Source organism: Vanacampus margaritifer, chromosome 13 (genome assembly GCF_051991255.1).
Source record: "Vanacampus margaritifer isolate UIUO_Vmar chromosome 13, RoL_Vmar_1.0, whole genome shotgun sequence".
Lineage (NCBI taxonomy): Eukaryota > Metazoa > Chordata > Actinopteri > Syngnathiformes > Syngnathidae > Vanacampus > Vanacampus margaritifer.
The window spans coordinates 1,216,368-1,237,913 of NC_135444.1; the positions used below are offsets into that span (position 1 = coordinate 1,216,368).

Here is a 21,546-nt window from a genome sequence, read left to right on the forward strand (position 1 = left end):
TAACATTTTACAATTAAGAAAAAATAAAGAATTGTTATGGTGTTAGCTTGGTTTGGAATGTGCCTTCTGCGCGTGTAGCGCAATGAATTCAAACCCACCTTAGACAGAAATCTAGCACACACAAAAAAAAAGACAGTTGGAAGAGACAAAGAGAATAATTGGGCGTAAACTCATTTCAATGTATCTAGACACGGTACTTAATGCTTGTTACATTTTGACCACAAGCGTTCACTATTTTATCGAGGGATGTTCGATACCACTTTTTTGGAAACCGTTACCGATACTCAAATCTTCAAGTTACCGATACCAAGTGCCGGTACCATTTATACTTTTGATACATAACATTTCCACACAAAACCCCCCCATATTAAAAAACAACAACCTTTTTATCCCAATTAGAGTAAATTTTCTTACAATTGCTTGACAATGCTCATAAAAGTCAGTCTTAAAGCACACAAAATGAATTTCAAAAAATAAATAAATAAAATGAAACAAATAATCCAGTGGCCAGGAAAAAAAAGTCCCAATCAAAATATGCGGTTGTACAACTTCCTTTTAAGGAATACAGTAGGGCTGCAACTAGAATATTTGCACGGTAATGTAGTAAGATTTAGTTATTGTAATTAGGTCATAGCCATTGCTTATTTTGTTGTTTTTTTTTTCTGAGAGTTTAGTATTTAGTAAATTTTAATAACATGAAATAATTGCCAAAATAAAACAAATAGAAATTGTATTAACTTTTACTATTTTACTTTACTTCATTACAATTACAACATTAACTCTTAACCTTATACATCTTAGTACTGTTACTAAATTTGTTGAAATGAATACAAACAGCCTTACACACTCAAAATCTCACCTAAGGACAATTTAGACACTTTAATTAACCTACCATGCATGTTTTTCGGAATGTTCGAGGAAACAGACACAAGCACGGGGAGAACATGCAAACTCCACCCTGGAAGGCCGAAACCCGGACTCTATCTCATGTCCTCTGCACTGGGAGGCAGATGTGACAACCAATCAACAACCGTGCCACCTCTAATAAACCAACGACAGATAATTTTAAAGAAAGCACTTTTGTTTAGTTCTGTAAAGCAAAACAGTCACTCGGCAATAGACTCAAATTACAAAATAAAATACAATTTACCCCGAATTTAGGATTAATTTATAATAAATTAACCAAAGTGCATAAAAAATGACATAACAAATTGAAATGAAAAATAAAATTAAGCACATTAACTGAGTAAATCTTAATTATTAATTCAATTTAAAATTTACCTCAACATTTGCTGTAAAAAATATTAAATGAAAAAACACATTGCACATTGAAATATACCTAATATTTTTAAGTAAATGTGAATAACTGAAAAAATAAGTAAATATAATTAAGAACCTAAGTTAAAATTAACAAGGGCAAAAAAATTATTTTTATCAGTGATGTTGTAAATTCATAATTTTTTAAAAAGTGTATTGAATTTACAGTTTTGCCTGTAAAATTTACATTTTTATTGTATTTTTTTTGCAGAATTATTCCTGCCAGATTATTATTATTTTTTTTAATTCTATCGAGTACTGAAGTACTCGGAGTAAATATATTTTTGCTCGGATAAAAAGTGATTAAAATACTTAATATATATATTTTTTAATCAACATTTTATTTTTTCAAATTGTACACTTACATTATACACCAGGGTAGTGAATGTGCATTTATGAATTTGGAGCAGTTGACCAGTAGGCCTAATAAGGCAAATTAAATAGGGTATTTTTAAGGCATTTTTCTTTTGAGTTACAGGTTTAAGAAAAAGAAAAAAGTAGAAGCTTGTGATGAATCCGCAGACACGAAACACATTAGCTAATGGAGTACTGCCCTACACGCCACATCTTAAATCGGGATCCAGTTGAAATGTAACGTGGCAGCCGTCACATCACGCTAAAAAAACATATACACATGACAACCAGAAAAAAGAATCCCCTGCACACTGACAGAACTTTACTCAATGAGTTTATTTGAGGGAAACAATGCGTTTCGCGTTGAGCGTCATCCGGTTCACTTAAAATTTTTATTGTTTCCCCCAAATAAACTCATTGATTGAAGTTCTGTCAGTGTGCAGGGGATTCCTTTTTCTGGTTGATATAAACAAGCTCCGAGCTCTTGCTGCCCACCAGCACCTGACCAATAGAGGCTCTGCATAGACACTTCGCCATTGATTAACATTTACATATATGGTACAGTTTGCTCCATTATTGGCGCCTTGGGCACAAATGCGGCAACTTACCGCCCGGCCTGGACCAGGTTGAGTGGACGTGCGGCGGGAGTGGACCACGGCGGGGGAGGCCCCACGGAGTGGATGGCCAGCCTCTCAGCCGAGCCGCCACCACCTGCTCGCCGCAAGCGCCACTGCCGGTCGTCCCACAGCTTCGGGCCGAGCCGCGGCCCGGACCAGGTTGAATGGACGTGGGACGGGAGTGGACCGCGGCGGCCCCGCGGGGCGGATGGTCGGCCTCTTCGCCGAGCCGCCACCATCTGAGCCGCCACCACCTGCTCGCCACTGCTGGTCATCCCACAGCTTTGGGCCGGCTGGGCTTCCGCGAGTCTGCCGCACCCTCTGCCTCGTGGGCGCTCGCTCTCTCCTTGTTCATCGTCGCTGCCATTTTCGCATTCCGTGTGCTCCTTTGATTTGTCTTTAATAGATTCGTTCCCACTACTTGTATCAAATAAGTAACATCCGCTCCTTCCCTTGCGTTGGTGATATAAGTGGCTAAATTAAAAAGTAGCCCGAGCGTCCTCTACACTAAAGCCTTAAATAAACAAGTACTCTTGGCAGGAAAAAAAACTCTCATTTTTCGTACTCGAGGTACCTGTGGCGGTCAATAAATGCAAATTAACCATCTAAGCCATTAGTTCTAACCAAAAAACAGCCACAAGAGCAGGACTGATACCAGTATTGCTATCCATCGCCAGTACCGATACCATGAAATATGTCTGGTATTGGTTCGATACCTGGTATCGGTACTCGTCTATCCCTAATTTTATCCATAAGAAATTATAAAAATGGTCACCGGTAATCATTGTTCTAAAACACAATGTACAATATGTTGTAACTAATGGTATCAGTGAAACGGCGTTAACGCATCCCCCTTTTAACGCCATCTTTTTTTTTTGCGCAATTAAAGCTCATTAGGAACTTTAACCTGGCAACTAGATTGATGATTGTGATTCACTCATGAGAGTTCACCACTGTGTATACAGATAAGCGGAAAATGTGATACATTCAGTACAATACTTCAAGCTGATTGGGCAATGGCAACCTGTGCGTGGTCTACCAAATTTTTATTTTGACAAATCACGGCCATGGATGAAAAGGTCGTATTCGTTGTAAGAAAAAAGAAGGAAAGAAGCATCGTGGCAAGTCGTAAAAAGGATGTGAATTCAATTTTGAACTTAAAAAAAAAAATTACCTAATGTTGGCATTGACAAGAGCAAAGTCATTTGTATGTATTGCCATCGTGAACTAAACTACCATCGCAGCACGTCCAACTTAAAATACCTTTTGATGGCCAATCACACCGTTGATGCCAATTCTCCGACCCCTCGTCAAACCCAGGATCCCATGGATAATTGCCGAGACCGACAGAAACCAATGGATGAATCAACTAAGAAGAGACTCCTTGGAGAAAACGAAAGCAGTTGTGCGCACCGGTGATTACTGGACGTCCCTCGGTAACCACAACTACCTCGGGGGAACTGCCCATTATTTTGACCCTGACTGGGTGCTTCGCTCCCATACTTTGGTTATTGTAAACACGGAGGACCGGCATGTCGCTGATACTGTTGCAGAGCACTTCAAGCAGGTAGCTAATATGTGGGACATCAAATCCAAAGTTGTCTCAGATGGCGCACGCAATATGATCGCAGGAGCCAGGCAGCTCCCCTTTGAACACATGCCGTGCACCGCACACATTGTGCACCGAGCTGTCACCGTTTCACTTTACAATAGCCCGTTTGACAGCGCGCTGGCAAAGTGCAGAAAAGTCATGGGACACTTTAAGCACAATCCAGCAAACCAAGTGGAGCTTGAGCAACAACAAGTCGCCCACAACGAGAAGGAGTCACTTGCCCAAGAAGTGCCAACCAAACTGGAATGGTACTCTGGAAATGGTCAAGCGCGTCTTGCGAAATGCTGATCCCCAGAGGGCCACGCTGGTCCTGCACACACCCATTGCCGCCATGCCAATGCCTGTTGAGCAAGAGAAACTGAAGAGGCTCGAGGCTGTGTTGGAGCACTGCAGGTGGGCCTAATTTATTGTATAGACCCTGCATAAGTTTGCTTAGTAAATATACGGCATCTATCAGAACAACACCAATGTAAGTGTGTGTGTGTGTTTACATTGCCCCAATTTTGATTTTGATTGGAAAGGGCTGTTGAGTGGCTGAAAAAAATGTATAAAAAAATCAATCCTCATATTCATGTTAACGATATTAAAATTGGATAAAATAATGGGAAAGAAAAAAAATCAGGGGATTTTTTTTTACAATAAATTAAATGTGCGATTAACTGAAAAAAAAGTATTAATCACGAGACAGCACTAGTTGTAACATGTAATGATGGTAAAGCCATGCAGTTTACAGCATAATTCGATTCGGTAGTGAAGACAGACCTCTGGGTGTCGGCAGAGGCCGGCGACACAGCCATGCTCTCCGCATATGGTGAGACGATTGCGGGGGACATCCCAGCCACCGCTCGGAATCAACACCGAAATGTCCACCCACCAGTGGTGGCTCACCACACTGCACCAAAGCATGCTAAATTGCGAGGCTTCACCCTCGCTACGGAAATGCATTTAGAGTAAATGAACGTGAGTGGGTGACATCAGTACATCGGTGTACGTACACTGCTGCATTCAAGTGCGCCAGTTCAGTCTTTCCCATTGAAAACGAATGGGGAAAACTTTATATTTAACGTTAAATTGTGCAAAAACTTAAGAAATGTGGAATCAGATGAAATGTGAAATTTTTGAAGCAAGTTGAAATTTTAACGGTGTAAATCGGATGCATTATATGGAAGTTATTGCATGGCAAAAAAGTGTGGCGAATAAAAAGTGCCTGAAATAATAATTAAAGTTAGAAACAACATAAGCATTCCAACAAATAAAATAAAATATTTTAACTCTTTCACTGCCAGACGTTTTCCGAAACGGGTTGTCCCCACTGAAGGTTGACTCGTCCCATTTTTTTTTTTGTACAATATGTAAGCATTGAACATGCATATTTGGAAAAGATACGCAACAAACTTTTTGTGCCACTTCAAGGTTTTCCGTGTGAATGGGTGGTACGAGATGTTTTGATCCATCTTGTCCACTCCATTCATCTTGGAATTGTAGTCCACAACACAAATTGGTTTTTTCGAAAGGCACTTTTTTTTTTTGTGCCTTCCGCCACACCTCCACTGTCCGCATTTCATCTTTGTGAAACGTTGTCACCATCCTCAACAAACGTTTGTCCTGCCATGCCACAATTAAAACATTTGTGTTGTGCCTTACCAGTTTCCCCCCCACCCCAAGGCCAGTGTTGGTTAGGCACGTTATCTCACTGGGTTCACCCCTGTTCTTCCTCAGCGTTCCACAAACATTGGTGCGCGCTGCCAGGAGACGTTCACACAAAGCAATAGAGTTATAAAAATTGTCCATGAATAGTGTGTACCCATTTCCTGGCAGACGATCCAGTAAGTTGAACACTGTATCGGGGAGAGAACAACTAATGCCAACATAGGGTTGCATATTGAAACAATAGCCGGTTTGGGAGTCACACAAAATATATGATTTGATCCCATATTTGACCGGCTTTTGGGGGTTGTACACTTTGAACGAAAGACGTCCCTGGAAACTCATCATTCCCTCATCAATACAAATATTCTTGCCCGGTTGAAACAGTTCCTTGAACTTGTTTACAACGTGATTGAACACAGGACGAATTTTAAATAGTTTGTCGTCTGAACTGTGTGCCGTCTCGTTGTCGTTGAAGTGCAGGAAACTCCAGATGAGCTGGAAGCGGTTTCGAGGCATTGCGCGACTGAAGAATGGTGTCGTCTCTATTTCGTCCTGAGTCCAATACATTTCGATACTGGGCTTGTTTATATACCCAGTAAGGAATTGGAGTGCAAAAAACGTTTTGAGCTCAGACACAGACACCGGCTTCCAAGCACGACTCCTGCAGTGTGGCAGACTTTCAGCCCGTTTTTGCATTGACTGACGTGCAAATAAGTTTGTCTGATCAGCAATGTGCTGCAGAAGTTCGTCTGTGATGAAGAGCTGCAGGAAGTCAACTGGCCGGGTTGAATTCAGCTCTGCTGCGGCACCTCTTGGTCCTGGCTCCACAGTGAAGGGGAAGGAGTTTGGCTGCCAGCCTGCTTCATGCCAGCCAGATTTTTGGGGATCTGCAAATATACATTTCAATATCATATAATATTCATTTTAGATCAGTGTGATGCAATATATATATATAAATATATATATTTACGTTTTTTCTTGGATCCACTGGTTGATGGACCTTTATTCTGCTCACTCCGAGGAGCGTCACTCTGAGCTGCAGCTGAAAGAAATATATACAATTACAATAATATCGAAAGAGCGTTTTCTTTTGTTGTTGCGGTGTATTGAAAACACTTTTTTTATACCTCTCTTTGTCGTCTTTGCAGTGGGACGTCGCTGTGAGCACGATCCACGATCTATGAATGCACATTCACGTTACACGAGGTGCTAGCAGCGTGCTAGAAAAGTATCTCATAGCAAGTTTGTGCTTACCTTCGACGTCTTCTGCGGATGAAATACTGTCCGAATCACTTTCTCCGTGGTCAGACTGTACCCACTCCTCCGAAGAATATCCATCGGACTCAGGATACTCTTCGTCGTCGTCCGATTGAACGTCCTCGTGCGGAGAAGTGCTCGGTCGTGCACCACGTTTTCCGGCGCTAGCACCGCTAGCCTCCGAGGCCTTAACACGCGGTCGAAGCTGCCGCCGCGTCAACGCTGCAACTTCGGCATCAACCTCATTGTCGCCATCATTATCACCTTCGTCGGATTGAACGTCCTCGCGTGCAGAAGTGCTCGGTCGTGCACGACGTTTTCCGGCGCTAGCACCGCTAGCCTCTGAGGCCTGAGGACGTGAACGAAGCTGCCGCCGCGTCAACGCTGCAGCTTCGGCGTCAACCTCCTTATCACCATCATCATCGCGGTCATCATAATGGTGCACTTTAGCACTGGTTGATGCTTCTCCTTTTCCAAAAAATCGATCAAGCGTGGTCTGCTTCTTACCGTCGGTCGCCATTTTTCGTCTCTTCTCAACTCTCGCCTACTCCTCGACGCTCTAGCCCCGCCTGGCCTTTTATACTACTGACGCCCCACCCGATCTTGTCAAAAGAGAGTCATCGCTGCCCTCTAGGGGCCAAAAATAGTCCTTAGGCACAACAGACAGACTTGAAACTTTGACCAGACATGCGGGAGGGTTTCCTCTACCCGTTTCAAAAAAAAATAAAAAATCATTGGATGACGTCTTTTGACGTCATTGGCAGTGAAGCGTAGGTTTTTACTTGACGTCTTTAAACGTCAGTGGCAGTGAAAGAGTTCATTTAATTTAAAACATTTGCTATATGCTGTGAAAATGGAACGTAATCATACCTGGTTTAAGCCTGTCTTTCAGGTATGGCACCAAGTTGTACTCTTTCAGAACTAGTGCCCAGTCCAGGTCAGGAATGGTCAGATTTGCAAGTGTTCCAAGACATTCAATCACATATTCTTCTGATTTTTCCACGTTGATCTGAGCCGCCAAGTCTCCAACATGGTCCTACCAGTCAGCAAAAGAGGCATATGAATGAACAAAATGGAATGATCTCATTGATCATGATCTTGTGGGAGATGGATGGACGCTTTATCATGCAAGATCAATTACTGTTAGAGCTGTAATAGTGTAAGGAGACGGAATGAACGTGTCAAGAGCTGGAAAGTAACTGTCGTTTTATTTTGCACACAGATCATTTGTTTATGTAAGCAGACATAAAAGAAAAAGACATGAAAGAGCAAATGTCCGAAAGCGGACATAAAAGAGGAAGTAGAATTAAGGCGAAAACAAGCATAAAAGATACAATGTTCCGGAGTGATTCTGTTTGGTAGCTATCTTAAATGTTGATTTGTGTGTTTTGTTTCCTGCTACAAGTACTCCCATATTAACTAATTCACTCCCAGCCATTTTCACTGAAGCTACCTCCTTCGCTCCCGGCTGTTTTACTGTATTTTGACAGATTTTGCAAAGCCCACAGAAAATTGTGTTCTATTGCTATAAAAACATGGAACCTATCAAGAGAAAGATTAAAGCATCTTCTTGCATTAGGAAAAAAAGTATATTTCTATCTGTTTCCATTTTACAGCAATTAGCATTCGAATATAGCTAAGTTTCATCATTATTCGCAAATCTGTTTAAAACACTCGGGGGGGAAGCCTTTTTGCAACATGGTATCAACCCTGGTTGATCTCTTATACTCCACTGCCACCTGATGGCCGTTTTTTGTAATAACAATTTTCAATTTCATTTTATTAGTTTATTTAACAGGGACAATGCAATCAGACATAGATACTAAGCAGAGCTAGCAGCTGATGTTGCGCATACAGAGTTTAGCAAATGCTAGTTTACAACCCCCGTAGTTTACAACTACCATTGCTATAAAGCTGATTTAATGAAGTTTGAATCTTTTTTACACAAGACTGCCACCTCTGGACTTAAGTGTAAATTCAGCCTCCGTGATGCTCGTGTATGAGTCGCACAGGCCTGTACGACCACGAGCAGACAGAAACTCCTCTGGCAAGAGGCCACTGTTTACAGACCAGCAAAGATTACTTCAACTGATAAAATGACAGAAAGATAATGATAAGACAATGCTTGAGCAATTCTGAATGAATTGCTTGCACAGATAATCTAATTTTATACGGTGATATAGTCCAGTTGCTTGCAAGGAATTTATTATCTCGTAATATTTTAGACCATGATACTGTAGTTCAAATACACAATAAAGCTCTAATTAATTTGTACCTCATAATACATCAAATCAAGCAACTAAAAATCAAGTCTTTATTTCAGACGTATTCTTGAAAGTATTGGAAACATGTGACTCTTCTGTTAATATAAATTATTGACGAACAATACAGTGATGTCTCACAAGAATGCTGCGAGCAAACGTTGTTGGTAATCTCCCTTTTTTTATTTGTCTTCACACAACCGGCTAGTAGTATCTTGTTGGCCGCGGCCGATGCCAGAAGCAAGAAACTAAACCGCGAGCCGAATTAGCACACGAGCTGCCTATGAGTCCCCTCTCCCCCACGAGACGTGAAACCAGAATGCAGACAACAGAATGTGCAACACAGGTACACTTATGTATCAGCCATTTTTTGCTTTCCACCTTTATTTGTCATCATTATTGTTTACATCTTACTTTGACGTATAGTTGTTATCACATCTTATCTTAGTAGAAAGGAAGCCAACTGTCACTGCTGCAATGATTACAAGATGTTTTTAGGTCGATTGTCCTCTAGGTAGGCGAGTTTCAAGCAGCCGATGGATACCCAGTCGCTGCGGCCGTTCATGTCGATGTAATATGCTTTCCTGGCTCGCTTTTGTACACGCCATGGTATTGTTTTGTGAGCAGCAGTCTGTCTGCGTTGATCGTTACAAAAACATGCATACATGTTCACAGCGTCTTGGGTACCCGTACAAGAAAGTTGTTGCCAGAGGTGGGCATTCCGTCAACATTGACGGAAGGTCCGTCAATCCGTCAATGGCGGACGCCCATTTTGTCGATGATTTGACAATTGAGGGGAAACTTCGAAAAATTGACGAACTAAGCATTGATGGAAGGGGGTTTCCGTCCGTCCATGTAAACATCAATAAATTCGGCAAGCCGTCAATGACGGACTTCCCGTTTCGGTGACGGATTGACTAATGACATTGACGAATGCTCACGTCTTTTAATTCACTGCAGATCAGGTTCTTGAGGAGGGGAGAGAGGACTGGCACCATGCACGAGCTTAACACAGAGGCTGCAGTTACGCTTAAGGCCAGAGGTGGCAGTCGCAAGTAAAAAAAAGCAACCAAGTCCACAATACTCCTTTAAATTTGTACTGATTATTACTTTTTTAAGACTCAAGTTATTTCTGTGACCAGTGTGGGTTTTTCTTTCATTGAAACGGGGATACCAACAATTTTGTCTATGTGTATAAAAACATACACCACACATACGCACAACCCATTTGGCTTCCATTAAGTCCAATAATGATTTCAATAATCAACCAAAACAGTGGATAGTTACAGCCCTACTCTTTAATACTTACCAAGAATAAACTTTTGGTTGGGCCATTGTGCTGGGAAATATTTCTGATCATCTTCATCACCAGAACGTCTTTTAGTTTCACTGACCGTTTCATCAGCATCTTCAAACCATTACCTACAAATGGAAAAATAACGAATTGAAGGTAGAAGCATACATGGCCTCACTGGGGGTCTTCCAAATGTTTATCCTGTACATGTAGAATATATGTGCCAAAAAAAACTGATGTATTTACATACACACTGTGTTCTGTGTTTTACACTGTGTTTTACAAAACCTAACCTGACTTGGGGTTATGCTAGCATCGTTCCGCTTTATAGCTATGTGATTATGACGTCCTCAGAAATCAAAACATTCCAACACTTGATCGAAGTTTATGCATGTTTTAAATAAAAGTAAGATCAATAGATTTTTAAAATCTTTTAAAATCGTATTTAAGACCTAATATGAGATTTCAGGAGAATTTTTGTCATTTTAAAGGCCTTAAACTCACATTGTTGGATTTAAGATTTTAAAGACTTTTTAAGACCCCGTGGATAACCTGATTAACTATTAGGGCTGGACAATAAATCCAATTAATTCGTCATTCTAAAAATCGACAAGTTGAAAATTTGCTGAATTGTTAAATTGAGGTGTGTATAAATAAGAAATTATAATAATTTAGAAATTAGTAAGAAAGTAAAACAAGAACATACTGAAATAGCAATTAAAACAAATACTGGCTGTTCCTGCGTGTTTTGGCCTGTTAGCGGCAGTGTGGTGCCGTCCATGATGTACACTTACAATGAGACCAGAAGTTGCCATTGAATTCTATTAAAATAATGAATTTCTGCCTTTGAGTAATGTTATCTTACCTATAGGTATGTATTTCCACAGCATTTGTGTGTGAATATTTGTTATTTGAAGGACTGTCACTCCCGAAGTCAATGCCAATTTCCCTTCAGCATTTGAATGGAATCCTCAATTCACTTTAGCATTAACGCTAGGTTAGCAATATTTTTAAAATGAAGCATGATTTGTATTTAAATATAGTGGATGTTGTAATTCTTTTCGTGTGTTTAGTTTTACAGTTAACTCCAACTGGGGTGTCAAAACAGCTTAAAGGACACTAAGTTCTCCTAGGATTTGAAGTGGATCCCAGAAACGCGGACAACAAATACGGTTTCACTAAATTAATTTTACAAGCACACAACTAACAAAGTTCAACAGAAAACGCTTGTACACAGCAAGGAGAAAGCAATTAACAAAAAGTCCACGCACGAATCGTGGAAGAAATAGAAACAAAAAGAGCTTGCACAAAAAAGGGGCAAGAAACAGTAACTCAAAATCACAATACTACACTAATTATAAACTACGAGGCTTAATGAGGTTCAAGGAAATCGAGGTTCAAGAGCTAGAAGTCAAAACTAAGCTTTGGCTACCAAGGATAGCAAGTGGCACTGACGGCTTGCTCAGCTGCCTCTTAATAGGCAGGCTGATTAACCACAAATGAGGAACAGGTGTGTGAATTGCCATGGCGCCACCCAGCAGTCAGGCTGCTGCTGCAAACAAAAACAAACAATACCTGAAAGCACAGCCTGCAAGCCCAGAACATGACAGCTTGGGGACCGCAGAATTACATTGCTTTGCGCCCCAGGCTTGCAACAATCAGCATGGTGCATTCAGAGTACTTTCACAACGCAGGGAACTTCTAAAAGCACTACGCTGTTCCGCACATTGTTTTTCTTCGATTATTACATTTTGTAGATCGAGAGAAGCAAAAGTCAAAATTATGATACAATGTTGTTTAAAGATCTCATATTATGCCACTTTTTCACATATTAAAATACAGATAGTTCTCAACTTACGAACACAATGGGTTCCGAAAGGTTGTTTGTAAGTCATATTTGTTTTTTAAGTCAAATCACATAACATTTTGTTTAAAAATATATTTTTTAAATGAAACAAATTAAATTATATACAGTATATACTTTCTATACAGTATATAAATTACATAAAAAATACATTAAATTACATCATCTATCCATTATCTGAACCACTTTTTCTCACCGTAAATTGAATAACATTTTTACACAGTACAATGCTATAAAAACAAAATAAACATGCTTACTGTACATATATGGTGGAGGGGTTATTGAGTTGAGTTCATGTGAAGCTACTAAAGTGGAAGGAATTTTTAGGTGTAACGTTCTCAGGAAAGTATGTTTTCCGACTGTTCGTGAAGGGCACATGAATGTGTTTGGTGTGTATGAGCCAGTGTATGAGTATGAGTCAATATGGCGATCGCCGAGTCAGATTCAAGTGATTTCAAAGCTGAAGAGATATTGTATGTTTTGCTACTACGCTGATAAAGAATACGACTGAGGGCTGCTTTTCATGAATATCCTCCAGGAGAGTCTCTGAAATGTATACACATTGTGGTGCCAATATTGGGTGCATCAAGAGTGCGTGCGCCATGGCCCCCGTCTGCGCCGGCCGTGCATTGCCGGACAGAGAGGTAATTGAAATGTGCAAATGGCGCGGTGCTGCTCGGAGGGGTTGTGGCAGAGAGGGGAACTAACAGTACAGTACTTTACCGTAATGTATGATGTGGTGCGCACATTAAAATATTAACTTCTGAGCGAAATATGGCATTTGTGGACATCAGTCAGCCCTTGTTCGCATCTGTTCAAATGTTCGTAAGTCGGATGTTTATAACATTTTTGCTGTCCCTAAATCAGCAATAAAAAAAAGAAGCTCCGTTCAGTAGAGCATGTTTTAAGGGCGTGTTACGTTTATGTAAATAGCTGCACCAGGCCACGCGAAGGTCATATCGTTCTCTCTCAAAGGAGCTGTGGCTTTGGCTCCGGTAACCATGTAATGTTGTGAATACGAAACAACTCAACCATGGCGAACAGACATATCTTTTACAAACTTTTAATATGTGGAAAAGTGGCCTAACGTTTGACCATAAAAATATAGCATAACGTTACTACAGAGACTATGTTGTAGCCTTAGTTTGCAAGTGGTTATTTTGCCGTAACTAGCGACTCTCCTGCGAGCGTTATTTTGCTGTGAATGTCTCTAATTCGCCGTGATTGCTTGTAGACATTTACAAGCTGTTATGAATAACACAAATGTGCACGTTTAGGCCACTGCGCGGTCACAACTTACGGCCAGTTAGCGTCACAAAGTCCCGTCAACTAGGTGACGAGTTGCCAGTCAAGGCAAAATAACCACAGCGGATTACATCTTGGCCAAATAATACGCGACCGCTTCAGTATTATCCAACCACCGTCTGCTTTATCATATCTGACCTCTTCTAACCAGACAACCTCCACACGACAAACGTAGCTCCCACTTAAGCCACTAAAAATAACCGGTAATATGGTAGAAGGTATGATATGGCACATCTCTAATTGAAAGGATAGGAAGGAATAGGCCTGTCACGATAAGAAATTTTGCTTGGCAATAAATTGCCCCAGAAATTATTGCGATAAGCGATAATATTGCGGTTTTCATATAATTTTTCAACTAATATAATGATAATGGTATAATAAATAAATCCAAAGAATTCCCACACATGAGCAGTTACGTTCGGCATTATTTCCAAATGATGGCTATCCCTACTCAAGGGCCCTCACGCTGAATCTGATGAGGTGCCACTGTTGTGCCGGGGTGGTTGCCCCCGAGGAGGTTTGTATCCCCTACCGCGGGATCTTATGACTTTTACCACATAAAAGAACATAGAATGTTCCTAGTTCCTAACCCTAACCAAAACTTCGAAAAATTTTGAAGAAAACCGAAAAAAACAATACGATTCATCAGTTGTTTGAGCTTTTTCTATGTATAGTGAGATTTCCTACTGTGTGCGTGGACATTGAACGCACCCAGAGTCCACTGCAGAATGCAAGTGTGTTCTTGCTTTTCTTTTGTTCTGTTGTTTATTACAAAACTTTGTTTCTAAAACTCTAAAACACACATGTCTTCTTCATGCGATTATTGAAAAACATGCGTACCTGCAGGGGATATAAATTATTTTGGGGGTAACTACTTTGGCACAGCACCAACTCCAAGAGTGCGTGTCAAGATGATTCACTCCTCATTGCGCAAAGCACGGTTTAGTAGTCAAACTTATTTCCCACCCAGTGTCTTTGGTAAAGCCCATATCTCACTGAGCAGCACAGGATTGCGAGGGTGTGTGCACGTAGCGAGTGTTGCTTTTTCGGCAGGCTTCGAACCATAAGCAATGAATAAAAACAACACCGATAGCTGTGGTGTGCTGCTAGCAATAATACTACATGGCTATTAGCGCTAATGCCGCGGCCCACAAATGAGACTTATAAAGACCTGGTGGGACACATGCAAACTAAAATGTTTTAACTGGTTTTAAAAGCCGCTTTAGGGGCTCCGTAGTGGTGCCATCGGTGCAGGCAGCGTGTTTGGCTTACCCGCCCGGGTGACCATGTTTGTGTGTGCGCGTGAGTGAATAGAAAGGGGGCTTTACCCAGAGACTGACAGAGTGAAGCAATGGATCAGCGCGAATGTTAATGATGTATGTAAACAAACATGCACGTACATGGCTGAGAATTATTGCGTCCGGCAAAGTTATCAAGCTAATTTTTTATTATCGCTAGGGGTGCACCGATCAATCGGTCGATCGGCTTCGATTTTCCTTAATTTGAATTAATTTTAACGGCAAAATAAGTCGTGGTGGGACTGCACGCAAGGCATTCAATACAACAAACCTCATTTGTCATTTAAGGAACCACCACACTGCTGAGGATGCAGCGTTTTAAGTTAGCAACCAAGCTAAGGCTAACTTAGCTAAAGCTAGCGCGAGCAAGGAGCCAGACAATGGACCACTGTTGGCGCTTATGAGCAGCGAAAGGAGCAAATCTACCCCGAGAAAAATAATGGAGTTCCTTGCATTAGATGACCAACTTTTTTCGGTCGTGGAGGACCGAGGCTTCAGAAGCCTGATGCAGCACTTGAGCCCACGATATGATTTGCCAAGTCGGAAATACTTGTTGTTTAAAAAAGTTTGGAGCCACACTCACAGCCTGCTAGGAGCCGATGCAAAGACACTCAACTTTACAACAGATATCTGGACTTCTGACGTAAGTTTAATGTCGATGTTGAGTCCTACTACGCAGTGGATAGACAAAAAAAATTTGAACGCCATAAAGTACTTCTACACTGCAAAGAAATGTCGGGTTTTACACGGCTGCTAATTTAGCGGCAGAATTTAAGGCAATGTTAGCTCAATAGGTAATGGAGCATGCAAGAGTTCATGCTTTGTAAAGCAGAGATGCTTTTGTTCATCAAGAAAAATCTTCCATTAATGCATAACTGGAGTTGCGTTGTGACAACTTGCCTGTTCTGTGTAAAATCTTGTTAGTTGTTGGCTTTGAAAATGTTTAACATGCTGCATAATAATTAATTATATATATATAATTAATTTTTTTGTAGAATATTTTACTTGACACTGCATTTAGACATTTATTCGTTTTGCACTACAAGGAAATGATACTCAGGAAGGACACTTTACTGATACTGCCGTGCACTTTTTTGGGGGGTAAAATCTCAAAACAGGCCTGCAGTGTAACCTGTTGCATAAGTTTTATTTTAAAAAGTAAAAAAGACTAAGGATCTTAGTAGTTTGGAAAGCAACGCTCTAAACCTTTCATTTATATTTGAGAGAACTACTTAATGTACAGTTTAAACATGTTTTACCTTGTTTGACAGGTATTGCTCAGTGTTTTCCAATAATTAAAAAAGGGGGAACATTGAAGGTTTAGGTGTTTGGTTTTGAGAGAGAAAAAATCAGGATCGGTAAAAATCAAGATCGGCAAAAATCAAGATCGGCAAGTCAGGCAATTTCAAAGATCGGTGATCAGCCGAAAATGTTTAATCGGTGCGCCCCTAATTATCGCGCAACTAATTGATTTATTGAATATCGCAATAGCCCTAGGAAGGAAGTCTAAATCCAAATAAAATGTTTAACTTGCATCTTTCATATTTGCAGTCGTGCCACACACCGCTGGGACTGATCCATTCATTATGTTTTAACATGTTGCAAATCTAACTCTGAAGTTGCTTTAATTAACAAAACAGTTCTTTGAGAAATGCCATCACTATACGTACTTCAAAAATAAAATTAATCCACTGTCTTCTCAAAGACTTGGACAACGGAAATAAAAAAAGACTGGGATGCTCATTTGTGCAGCCAGAAAGATTGCTAAAGCCCTTGTTGTCATGGGAGATTTTGCAGCAGAAAAAAAAAAAAGGGTGCAGCTTCTCGAATTTCTGTGGGTCTGACAAACCTTTACTAGAGGCAGTGCCACTAACCCGAGGCGGTGCGGTCGAGTGCATTTCCGTGTCTTCGTGACATCACTAAGTCACGGAAGTTTAATCTGCCTGTTTGAAGCACATGTTTTAGAAAGGAAGAGAAAGTTAAAGAAGTCCAGGACAGACTTTTCATACCATGTTTGACTGTAAACAGGCCAGGGATGTACAGTATATTATTGATAGATAACCACACTACAGTGCATTTACATACTAGCCCTACTAGGTGGCGAGTTGCTGGTCACGGCAAAATACCTACCTCGGATTGTTTATCTTGGCCTAACAATATGTGGTCACTTCAGTATTATCCAACCACCATCTGCTTTTTATTTATTTATTTATTTTGGTCAGAAAGAGTGTGTCTAATAACAGGGATGTGATTTGACCAAAGTGAAATTATCTGAAAATTTAGCCGGGGGTCTGGGGGCCGCTGGCACCCAGCTAGGTCCAGTCCAATGTATATTGAACTATCCCATATAAAATGGCAGTTTTAGTCAACTCAAAATCAGTCACATTCAAAAACATTGGACTGCCTTTGCTTTTAAAAACTATCACTGAGAATATCATCATATCTAACTAATGTGATTACTAAGTTAACACATAAATAATGTTGAAGAGTTCGAATTTCATGAACAAATAATTGTATCATGACCAAATGAAAAGTAACTCATATTAGAGCATACCACAAATGTCTTTGTTATAGCAGAAGATGTTATCTGTCGGAGTCATGTGCATACACAATGAACTACTACTACAAAAAAAAAAAATCAAAATTTTTTTTTTTTTGGGGGGAGATAAAAAAAAGCGGAATTCCGCGAATTAGCGGAAAAATCACATCCCTGTAATAATGAATGCTCCAGCAATGCTCGGTTGAAAATTGTGTTCACTTTTACACCGAACAACACAAGTTGATTTCATGTCCTCCTCATGTGTCTTTAGTCTGCACATATTTGGCCGTCTGCTATAGGCAGGTTCACACTGTCTGCGGTATGGACACGGAGCAGTGTCCGTACACCGAGTGCAGTGCGTGAGACCACATATCACATGGGTTCACGCTGAAGAGTTAAGTTCACGCAATAACTGTGTATATAGAGAGCTACTGTACTTGTAAACAATAGCCACACTTGCCTTTTATTTACATTGATATGCTTTTTGGACATTATTTTTGGGACTTTGGCTCTTCTACCTTGGGTAAGTACATTTTGTGTTTAAATAGTGTTATTTTGTCATGTTTAATTTATTTTGAACTTGTTTTTTGTCTTTTAAATATCCCACTTGTGTCAAGTTACTGTATTTTCACAATTATAAGGCGCACTTTAAAGTCTTAAATTTTCTCAACAATCGACGGTGCGTCTCATGGTGAGGTGTGCTTTATATGTGCACTGAGGTAAAAAATCTGTAAATGTTGTCGTGCGACTTCGGTAAGCGCTGCACTTGACACGTCGACACATTGCTTATATACATGCATCTGGCTGAGGACATGATGAGAATGTGAAAGAGTCAACTGAAAGATGACGGAATGCGGACGGTCAAGACACGCCCCCAGTAGGTACAGTATGTAGTGCCAGTATGTGCATTAGGCATAACCACATAAGTTTGGTTAAAATCCCCCGAAATGGCACCTACGAATAAACACGCTTACAAAGGACAGTTCAAACTGCAAGCTATCAGTTACGCGGAAGAACATGGAAATCAAGCAGCCGCGAGAGAATTCAAATTCAACGAATCGATGGTTTACTAAGACTTGGAGGCAGCGCCGTGCGAGTTACGCCACATTTTGTCAATGGATTGTGGATGCTTGAGCTAATGTGTCATTTTGCATGATTGTTTGAGCTTTCGCAAAAGCCGGCATCATTTCTGAGGAGCCGCATGTTTACATTGTTAAATACTTCAATAAGTACAACAAAATTCAGTTTTGCTCCACTGCTTTTTTAAAAACATGCATGCTAGCGTATGTTTTAGCATAAAAGTATGCTACCATATGTTTTGAGCTAGCGTATGTTTAACCGTGCCTGCGCCCAATACTACGGTGCGCCTTATGTGTGTCCATCCATCCATCTATTATCTAACTACTGGGAAGAAAACAACTTTTTCTGCAGATAAAAAAAAGGGAAACAGTCTAGTACTTTGTGAGATAAATAAAAACAAAGTACATATCAAGAAAAGTTAAATGAGATCATAGTACTGTTAAAAAAAAAAGACGTGACTGGGTAAATGGGTTACAGTGGACTCCCATATATTTGTTGTTTTTAGTGTTGGTGCTTAAAAAAGTCTAAATACCATTAGAGCAGGGGTAGGGAACCCTCAGCCACTGTTCTGCCTGTTTTCCATGTCTCCCTCTAGATTCTCACTTGATTCAATGAACAAGATGGTTATTAGGCTTCTACAGACTTTGCTTAGGAGTTGATCATTTGAGTTAGCTGTGTTGGAGGAGGGAGACATCAAAAACAGGATAGTGGCTCTCGAAGACCAGGGTTCCCTATCCCTGCACTAGACAATCATGTTTACCCTTCTGATGTCGTACCTTCACACATGACTTGGGCATTGACCTTATTAGCAGCCAAGTTGACGCACAGCGAGATGAGTTCAAAATCCATCTTTTGTTCTCCCAAGTCATAAATCATCTTCATGAGCTGTTAATCACAAGAGGCAAATTGCATCATCGCTTAATTTGAAAGCAACAAACGATATGTAATTATGTTTAACAAATAATTTCAAACACTGCTTTTCATATGCTTAAGACTAACGTTTGTAAATTTTACCTACATAATAGTCAGTTGGAAAAAAAGTACTTTCCGTCTTCTTAATTTGTGATTTTACATTTTTCTCACAGCTAGATCACGTTATGAAGCCAAATTTAATCTCACTAAGACAACCCAAGTAAATACAAAATACAGTTGCTTTATGATCCCTTATTGAAGAAACAAGAAAACAAAAGCAAAACTACCTGACTATCCCTCTCTCCTCTCATTCAATATATACAGTCAAGCCCGAAATTATTCATACCCCCGGCAAATTTTGATTTAACGTTAAAATTCAAACAGCAATTTTTTCCTGGATTGGAAATCACACAGATGTCTCCCAGAAGATAATTGCATGTTGTACAAGAAGGCATCACTGTGGAAACATTTATTTCTCAGCTCGCATTTGCATTTAAACAAAAAATTGGCACGTCCAAAATTATTCATACCCTTCCCAAAAATTAAAAGAAAAGTCTTTATTGGCTATTACAGGAAATAAAACACATTCTATAGTTGCTGATCAGTTTTTTGCTTTTCTCGGCTGATATTTTTGCCCATCTTTATCGATGAGCTCCATCTCTTTCAAGTTGGAGGGTTTTCTTGCCATCACGGTGAGCTTTAGTTCCCTTCTCAACTGAATTCAAGTCTGGACTGTCTGGGCCACTGCAAAACGTCAATATTTTCATCTGCAAACAATTTCTTAACCACTCTGGTTGTGTGTTTTGGGATTTTTGACATGATAAACTATCCACTGATGTCCAAGACCAAATTTCACCACAAACTGCCCAATGTTGTTTTGGGAAATCTCAAGTAGCTCTCTTTTTTTCCCCCTCATGGTGCCGTTTACTGTGATTAGGTACCCTGGTCTAGGGGCTGAAAAACCCACACAAAGTATTAGGTTCCCACCACCATGTTTGAAAGTGAGGGTGGTGTTCTTTGGGTTGAAGACCTACCCCTTTTCATCGCCAAATAAAGGATGCATCATTGTAGCCAAAAAATTTAATTAGTTTCACCTGTTCATAAAATAAATAATAATAAATAAATAAATAAATAAAACCCTCACCGCTGGTGTCTGAAGAAGGAGTCCTATTGGGCCTTTTTGGCCTGTGGGACTCCGGAGGTTGCTGACAGGTACCGGCTGGCCAAGCGGAATGCGGCTTCGGCGGTCGCTGAGGCAAAAACTCGGACATGGGAGGAGTTCGGTGAGGCCATAGAAACGACTTCCGGACGGCTTCGAGGAAATTCTGGTCCACCATCCGGCGTCTCAGGAGAGGAAAGCAGTGCGCCGTTAACACTGTGTATAGTGGAGATGGGGTGCTGTTGACCTCGACTCGAGACGTCGTGAATCGGTGGGGAGAGTACTTCGAAGACCTCCTCAATTCCACCGACACGCCTTCTTTTGAGGAAGCAGGGTCTGGGGACTCTGAGGTGGGCTCCCCTATCTCTGGGGTTGAAGTCGCTGAGGTGGTTGGAAAGCTTCTCGGTGGCAGGACCTCGGGGGTGGATGAGATCCGTCCGGAGTTCCTAAAGGCTCTGGATGTTGTGGGGCTGTCGTGGTTGACACGTCTCTGCAGCATCGCGTGGACATCGGGGACAGTGCCTCTGGATTGGCAGACCGGGGTGGTGGTTCCCCTTTTTAAGAAGGGGGACCGGAGGGTGTGTTCAAACTTTAGAGGGATCACACTCCTCAGCCTCCCAGGTAAGGTCTATTCAGGGGTAATGGAGAGGAGGGTCCGTCGGGAGGTCGAATCTTGGATTCAGGAGGCGCAGTGTGGTTTTCGTCCCGGCCGTGGAACAGTGGACCAGCTCTACACCCTCAGCAGGGTCCTCGAGGGTTCGTGGGAGTTCGCCCAACCAGTCCACATGTGCTTTGTGGACTTGGAGAAGGCGTTTGACCGTGTCCCTCGGGGAGTCTGTGGGTCGGTGGGGTTCCTGGCGGGCCTGCAGTGCCCCGTCCGACTGCGTTGGGTTGGGGGCGCGGGCCGCGTTGGGGTGGGGGGCGCTCCTGCTCCTGAGTTTGCTCTCCGGCCAGTGGCCCCTGCAGGGCCCGGGGGTCGTCCTTTGGCGCTACCGCGGCCTGGGGGGCCCTGAGGTGTTGCGCTTGC

At 41.2% G+C, this 21,546-nt stretch overlaps 2 protein-coding genes across 2 annotated transcripts in view; one reads left to right on the forward strand and one right to left on the reverse strand.

The window, feature by feature from the left end:
• Nucleotides 1-21,546, forward strand: part of gorab (golgin, rab6-interacting) — a 292,517-nt gene that overhangs the window by 40,272 nt on the left and 230,699 nt on the right. The window lies entirely within an intron of this gene.
• Nucleotides 1-21,546, reverse strand: part of kifap3a (kinesin-associated protein 3a) — a 101,211-nt gene that overhangs the window by 36,384 nt on the left and 43,281 nt on the right. Inside the window, exons 12-14 of the mRNA XM_077583144.1 lie at nucleotides 19,225-19,333; nucleotides 10,378-10,490; nucleotides 7,678-7,843 (exon numbers count right to left, since the gene is read on the reverse strand). Of these exons, the coding sequence (XP_077439270.1) occupies nucleotides 7,678-7,843; nucleotides 10,378-10,490; nucleotides 19,225-19,333 (388 nt within the window). The remainder of the gene's footprint in view (nucleotides 1-7,677; nucleotides 7,844-10,377; nucleotides 10,491-19,224; nucleotides 19,334-21,546) is intronic.